This window comes from Gymnoscopelus microlampas (assembly GCF_963454915.1).
Source record: "Gymnoscopelus microlampas genome assembly, chromosome: 11".
NCBI classification, from domain to species: Eukaryota; Metazoa; Chordata; class Actinopteri; order Myctophiformes; family Myctophidae; genus Gymnoscopelus; species Gymnoscopelus microlampas.
Genome location: NC_139948.1, coordinates 55,462,772 through 55,471,006, shown reverse-complemented (window position 1 = coordinate 55,471,006; position 8,235 = coordinate 55,462,772). Strand labels below are relative to the sequence as shown.

Below are 8,235 nucleotides of genomic sequence, written 5' to 3'. Positions count from 1 at the left end.
GGCCGGTTGGGAAAATGAGGCTATTTTATCATTTACCTATGATATCATTTGCCTATTATTAATATTATTATTTGCATAAAGTAGTTGGCCACAACCGTTACAATCATAATCATTTAAAGTTTATATCATGATCTGACTGTGGTTTAATTCCGACAGCCTGCTCGGTTGCTGCTGTGCGCTGCAGTTATAGAATAGACTATTTGTTGTACGATGGTGTCGCGCGTTGAAAATATCAGAGCTACAAGCTCACAGCACGTCGCAACGCGTCGCATTGTGAGCTTGTATGTCTGCTATTTTTGAGCACAGCTGAGAGACACAGCTGTGTCTCCTCCTGATCAGCGCTGAGTAGGGTTGCTCTGGCTCGCTCGGATGTTGATAAACAGAACCGGGATTTTCCGAGGTGATAGAACCTGTACCAAGCCGGACCCAATTGTCGATAAAGGGACCCGTTCCGAACACGTGTGGGTCGTGGATATTATGCAATCACAGTGACTGTCTGTCTGCAATGGATAAAGTGGTGAAAGTTGGTGAAAGCAACTATAAAGGCAAGTAATCAACCTCGCGCAAGGCCACATCATGACATATATAATTAACGTTAACAAAACAAAACAAAACCTACTTTTGCATATCAAGGTTGAATGAGAATCGATGTAAAGCCCAAAATATATATTAATTTGTTTATACTGTGCGACGGTGTTGCGCAGGGAAACCACAGCCCGCAGGGTAATTAAGACTCGGCCCAAAACACCCTCGCCCCCATTTTTCAGTCGGACCAGCGGTTCTTGTATTCTTGTATTTGTTTTAGCCTACTGAGGATAAGGGTAGATATAGGTTTAGGATTAGGTATAGTTTTACTGAGGTTAAGATTAGGAATAAGGTTAGGTTTAGGCATAGTTTACAGATATGTTCGCCTGGAACACCAGGCGAATACCGCCGGATTTTCCCCGGGCGACTTTGTTTGGGGCGAGCCGCTAGCGGGAGTTTTGGTATTCGTCTCGCAGCAGTTCACTCATGCCCACTTTATTCATTTCATTTTTGGCAAGCAACATCTCTGCATGATATAGACTATAGTAGATCATATAATTTAGTTATCTATAAAAACAGGAACAGATTGCATCTGTGATAATATATGACATAGGTGTTTGCAAATGTGCATTGCGAAAAGAAATTGCGAAAATACAAAACATTTGGAATATTTTTCAAATAACATTCTATCAACACAAATCTTGTTTGGGGGTTCCTGGCACAAAATCTTTTCAGATGGAGGTCCGCGGCCAAATACATCTTTCATTTGGAGGTTTAGGAACCACTGTTCTAAACCACTCAAGCCTTATTTCATACTTTGTCGTACAACGACAGCAACAAATTTACAACTTGTGTAGTGACACATCGTTAGCTTGTAGATCTTCTGTTTTAGAAAATGTTAGAAAAGGTTTGCCTACGCTGACATGCCCAAAATAGGGACGCCGTGAAAGCGGTTAAGACATGCCGACGGTCGTGTGATGTGGGGGGGGGGCGGCGCTTACCTCAGCCAGGTAAGTGACCAGGTTGAAGGTGATATCGGCGAAGGCGTCGTGCACGTAGCGACACACCACGTTGATCCAGTTGGTGCAGTCACGCGAGTAGCTGTGCGTGCTGTACAGGCTCATCATGTGGGCCAGGTTGGACAGCGTGGGCGACTTCTCCTCGGCACACACCTTGGCGATCTTGTCGGCCGTCTCCTTGCAGAAGGGGGTGGGGCTGTCAAAGTGCTGGATGAGGTGCGGCAGGAGGCACAGGATGTTGAGCGGGAAACCTGAGGAATGCGTGGCGTTAAAAGGGACACCAGACAAAACGTTCAGCCACCAGATGTCGCACTTTTACAACACATCTGTTACATAAAATGTGTTATTTCCCCGTCGCCTCTATAAGGCAGCAAAAGGCCTGCAATCATGATGTTGTCTCTGTCGGGTGACAGCAGATAGACAAGCTCAAAGCGTGTCGCGTTTAAAGCTTGTAGATCTGCTATTTTTTATGCTTTTGTGTGACGCTGTAGTATGATCACATAGGGCTCTCATTTACCAAAAAACACAAAACAAAAAACAAAATATTGGAGAGAAGAGGTTTCCTCCCGACAACAATGATATACTTTATTACATTTTTTGAACTATCAAAAAGTTAAATGTTCTCAAACAGAAACTTTTACACCGATTTCAAAATAAAAATGCGAAATATTGGTCAAAACATTGGTCTTCGGACCCCCCCAAAATTTGTCTCTTACCCGCCAACTGCGAGGGGTCCACCAGCGTGTGTCGGGACACGCTGATGAGCTTGCTGAGCAGGTGGATGGTGAGCTCCTGGGTGGAGGCCGAGGTGAAGCCCTTGAGGAAGAGCTGCAGCAGGCCGGGGAAGCTGTACCACTTCAGCTTGGCCTGGACGCGCTCCAGACGCTCGCGGCTGTCCGCCTTCTCCAGGGGCAGCTGGCCCAGCAGCTTGTTGAGCAGCCGCAGCGCCAGCAGGTACTCGAACTCGTAGTCCGACTCCAGCAGCGAGGCGGCGATCCAGAACACCGTGGCCATCAGGTTGGAGGGGTCCACGGGGGGCGGTGTGGCCTCCCCGCCCGGACCTAGGGTAGTCACGATCATGGCATTTTAGTTGACAATTATTGTCACACAAATAATTGCAATAAACGATACATTTCTGTTTGCCTTTTAGGCTTTGAAAACAAAAATTGCACAGGGCAGATAATTAACTTAAATATACAAAGAAATAACTTAACAATGGCCGCTACCAATAATCAAAATGAATAAAGTACTATTGCCAAAACAGGCCATATATTTATACTTTTCAAAATGTTTTAATAATAGTTGAAATTGCCGATCTACAAGCTCAAACCACATTGCAATGCGTTGTGAGCTTGTCAATCAGCTATTTCCACTATTTTTGAAAATATTTGAAGTTGTATGAACATTTTACAACAGAAGAATTTATACAGTAGAATGGAACGCAAAAACAATTGCGATTATCTAAATAATAATTGCAATCAGGCGGTTATGTAACAATCATGACAAGGCCTACCCGGACCTCCGCCCCCTCCCCCGCCCTCCCGTAGCGACGAGAGGCTCCGCGTGCGCGCCAGGTTGCCGTGGCTGCCTCCCGGGCGGTCGGCAATGTCCAGGGTGTTGCTCCGTCTCCGGTCGGCCTTCCGCTGCTCGCCCATCAGGCTGGCGCGGAGCGAGTTGCTGCGGCCGTGGCCGTAGTGGGCATAGTTGAACAGACCCCTGCTGCTCAGGTTTATCTGTCCCGTGCTTTTCCTGTTGGCTGCAAACTTGGCTCCCAATAATAGGTGATCGTGGGTAGGGGTCCAGCAATATAAACATTTAAGCAGTTTTTTTTATGAAAAATGCAACCTGAACTTTTATCTAGCCTTGATTCTCCCGCATGAGAGACCTTAATGTCTAACGCTCAAACAAGAGGCAATCCCTGCTTGGCCAGGGGAGAAATTGTGCCTAAGGCGGTGCTACTTGTCAACTAGTTAGGTGTCCTAACTGACACCAGGGTCTGTATGTCTCAAGGGAGACCACCTTCAGTGTACTAGTTACATGTATTAACACACTCTCCCCCATACAGATTGGTTAAACTAACATTTTATTTTTCAAAATAAGTTCTGGATTGCAGGTACCAGTTAGTATCTGCTTAAAACATTTTTCATTTGTTTAAAATGTCTCTCATACTGGAGGATATAGCTCTGGCTTTTGAGCAGACTTACTGTGCTAAGGCAGTGAGGAGGTCATAGTTCTTGACGGTGTCTGCCAGTGTGTCGATGCCCGACTCCAGGGTCAACAGCAGTTCTATTACAAAACCCTGAGGAGAGAGAGAAGAGCAGAGGTCATCCTATCAGATACAAACACACACACACACACACACACACACACACACACACACACACACACACACACACACACACACACACACACACACACACACACACTCCTAACACAACAGATACATTGCTTCACTCTCCATCCAGGCCAGAGAGGCACCTGTTTGCTCTCTGAACAGAAATATTTCATTTTAGACACATAAATCATTCAGCATGAGCAGCGTTTTGGTTGTGATGTTCTTCTTACCTGGGCCTCCTCTCCGGGGTCTCCTACGGTCTCCACCAGGCGTGAGAGGACGTCAGACAGCGTGGCGGCTGTCAGGGGCTGCTTGAGAGCCCGGAAGATCTGGAAGGAGCGGCCGGCATAGTGGCGAGAAGAGCACGACAGAGCTGTCTGGAGGGCTACTTCACTCAGCAGTGACTCTAGCTGGAAGCCTGATGGGAAGGAAGCATACCCGTTAGTGTGACTGGTGAACTGATTAACAGTTTAATTTCACCATTATTTCACTGGCTAGGTAGATAGAAGTTGGCCTAATGAGAGAATGTTTAAAAAGTGGAGAGAGTGAAATCTATGATCTGAATAGTTATTCTTAGACAGGCAGTCGTAGAATTCGGTACTAAACTGATGTCACCCGTGCCCAAATTAGGACAATCCGAGCCCCTTTCACTTTCATTATAAAAGTATAGAGCATATGTGGACAAGAATTAGCCTAATGACAGTGTGCACAACAAATGTGGTGCCTAGGTCGGTCCTGCGGTTTGCGAGACTAGCTACGGACAAGACCAAGACCATATAAGACAATACTGACCTGCCGGTGACTGTTTAAACACAGTCACTACATGTCGGAGGAAGACGCTGAGCTGATCGGCGCTCTTGATGTTGGGGTTCTTGGGAGAGACGTCCTCGTGGTTCCACAGCGGACCGCGCTTCCTACACCAGACAAACACACACACACAACCCATGTTAGGAGGGCAGACAGCCAGACACACGTCACCACACCCACCACCTCTATTATGAGTTTATCACGTACAGTCAAATCAAAACCATGTGTAACATATCAAAAGTCAAACCACACAAACGAAAAAGCCATGCGATGTGACAATACCAGATCCGTTCAGACATAGCTGTGAGCATGAAAGCAAACACACGAGTGGGATGAAGAAATTAGTCATGGTAACAAGGATGATGATGATGATGAACACTGACACACCAATATGTTAGTCCCAGGCATGGTTATTATAGGAAACCGAAACTAAGTATAAAAAATATTTGTATTAACCCATTAAGACCTGGAACTGTGTCATTTTTAGATTTGAGCTAAAAAGCATTATTTTACACTTTGGGCTATTCAAAAATAGCAGATCTACAAGCTCATAGCGCGGCACCGAGTGCCGCACTACGAGCTTGTAGATCTGCTATTTTTGAAAAATCGTGAAAATGTGTGCAAATCTTTGAATATTCACAGTCAGGACTCGGGGGTAGTTGTACTCCCTGTTGCGGAGCAGCACCGTGGCCAGGGACTGGACACTGCTGTTTGCTCCCTGCACGACCAACAAGTGGAGCAGTAGGCGCTTGCAATGCTCATAGACCTCTGGATGCTGGTGATCAAACCCTGGAGGGAGAACGCAGGCCAAAGTGTCCGAAAAGTCACCATGACAGGTTGAGTACAACTCGTTCTCGTTGCTTACATACTAAGCAATAATAAACCACAAGAGGCCGTGGTTTACCATGGATTTTAGGACAGCGAAGGCATGTGGTTATGCGAAGCAGAGGGCCTAAAAAATAAACATTACCTGTTCCAAAATCACAGCAAATAACGGCCTCACTTATTGTTTCTCAAAAACGGTTACCAAACTGGTAACACATCTCAATTAAAACGTTTTCAAAACAAGAATGATTTCTACAAGAAAGCAATCGCTGCGACTGCCTCCACAAACAAGGAAGCTCCTGTGTAAATGCATGGAAGGTACTGAGTGTACGCCTTTTCAGTATCTGCCTTGATTTGTAAAATTAACAAGGCAGATAATGGTGTGCAACAGGAGGTGTGTTTACCTATAAAAATGGCATGCAACAGGTGTGTTTACCTATAAAAATGGCGTGCAACAACAGGTGTGTTTACCTATAAAAATGGCGTGCAACAACAGGTGTGTTTACCTATAAAAATGGCGTGCAACAACAGGTGTGTTTACCTATAAAAATGGCGTGCAACAGGAGGTGCAGGTAGGCGCTCCACTCTACTTTGACCCCGTGATCCACAATGAGGTCCGTTAAAAGGATGACAGCGATGTTACACCTGGAAAACAGAGAAAAAATGCCGAATTGACAGCGGGACGCTGCAGTTACAGTATGTGACAGTGAGAGAGGTTAAGGACGGGTGTCGTGTGTTGTACTTAAGGAGGGGAACAGTGTTTATGTTTATTAAAGGATCCCCATAGACACATGAATGAGCCTTTAGTCTTCCTGGGGTCCTGAGCATAGCAAAGACAATACATACAATACATACAATACATACAATACATACAACTAAAAATACAAATTAAATTATAAAATAAATAAAAATGAATAAATTAGTACAAAAAGACTTAGAATTAACATTCTAATCCCAAAGTCCAGTCAAATTAAACAAATACACAAATGAACAGTTACATACTTGGCAAGATATCTCTTAATATATATTATTTATTTGTTTGTTTTTTATAAGTTATTTTGTTATGGATTGTAGATAAGATGTTTGTGTGTGTGTGTGTGTGTGTGTGTGTGTGTGTGTGTGTGTGTGTGTGTGTGTGTGTGTGTGTGTGTGTGTGTGTTACCTGTGCAGGGGAATAGAGCGTGTGCGTTTGTGGTACCTGTGCAGGGGAACAGTGTGTGTGTGTGTGTGTGTGTGTGTGTGTGTGTGTGTGTGTGTGTGTGTGTGTGTGTGTGTGTGTGTGTGTGTGTGTGTGTGTGTGTGTGTGTGTGTGTGTGTGTGTGTGTGTGTGTGTGTTACCTGTGCAGGGGAACAGCAGGGGTGTTGGTTTCAGGCAGGTAGTCTACCAGAGGAGCCCAGCAGCCTCCAGTAGGAGCGAAGGGCAGAGGCTCGGGCCGGTTGTGGTCCATCACCTTCAGACGCCAGTTGGCGTACAGAGGCATGGAGTCACCTTGAAAACACACACACAAACACACACACAGGTCATTATGATGATGGTACACTAGATCAACTCTAGATGTACCAATATTTCATGGAAATTTGTAATGGAGCTTTAATTTGATGAGAGAAAATGTGGTGCTCCTAGATAATATATTTGTATATATATATATATATATATTAGTGTAGACATATATAACAGGCCCCTAATGCCAAATCAAATGGGTTCAGATCTGTTAGTCTGATCCAGACTTAAAAAAACAGATGAGATGTCCAAAATCACCCTTGTTAAAATGGGCTGTCCAGACAAACCAGATATTTCATTGTGATTATCATACAAAGTGATGTCTCCTTGTATATAAAGTAGATTCCCCATCTAGAATGGTTTGATTCTGTTTACATCTAAGAGGATGCAATGAGATCTAGGATATATCAATATAAAGCAAAAATGACAATTCTATAAGCTTGCAGCATAAAGGGTTTAAGTGGTTAAAGTGTGTGTTCGTACTCTTCTCCTCTTCGTAGGAGCCTCCAGAGCTGCTGCTATATCTGGACTCCAGACGGTGGTGCTGTCGGTTCAGGTTGCTGTTCAGACCACTGTAGATGTCCAGGTGGGTGTAACTGCACACAGGAAAACGAGAGTTATGCATATAACTAAGGTTCTACGAATTCCGGATGACCGCCAGAGGCAGTGTTTTCAACACCTGGATATTCATCGCGCGCTCGCGCATAGGTCGAATATTAATACCAACAAAGTCACTCGTGACCTGTGTGCGCGCACGCTACCTACATAGGTGCGGTGTACACAGCGATCATCCTCTTGAAATCTTTTCGTCGAGAATGGGATCCCGAGTGACAGTCAACTCTGGCGGTCATCCGGAATTCGTAGAACCTTAGTTATATGCATAACTCTCGTTCTACTTCATTCCTTCTGACCACCAGAGGCAGTGTTTTCAACACCTGGATGACTAATACCAACATAGTCACGAGGAACCTGCCCTTACCTGACCATCAGTTGCAGGTTGAAGAGGCCGACAGCACCGCCATCGCCATGGGATGAGGGGCGGCCACATTCACCCTATAGAAGCGGGCAAACGTGCAGGAAGAAGCCCACGCTGCTGCAGCACATATGTCAGCCAGTGGGACACCCTTCAATGCAGCCCAGGAGGTGGACACGCTCCTGGTCGAATGACATCTCACAGGAGGAACAGGCAAACCCTTGCGTTCGTAGGCCTGTAGAATGGCATC

At 45.2% G+C, this 8,235-nt stretch overlaps 1 protein-coding gene across 1 annotated transcript; it reads right to left on the bottom strand.

The window, feature by feature from the left end:
• Window positions 1–1,526: 1,526 nt before the first annotated feature.
• On the bottom strand, window positions 1,527–7,863 carry LOC311054883 (protein furry homolog-like; the record flags this gene model as incomplete). Its single annotated transcript, XM_084070879.1, has 11 exons — window positions 1,527–1,795; window positions 2,261–2,605; window positions 3,058–3,293; window positions 3,749–3,843; window positions 4,110–4,297; window positions 4,672–4,871; window positions 5,352–5,475; window positions 6,053–6,156; window positions 6,850–7,000; window positions 7,496–7,608; window positions 7,778–7,863. Coding segments are annotated over 11 exons (1,911 nt in total), but the record flags the coding sequence as incomplete, so codon positions are not given.
• Between the last annotated feature and the right edge of the window lie 372 nt (window positions 7,864–8,235).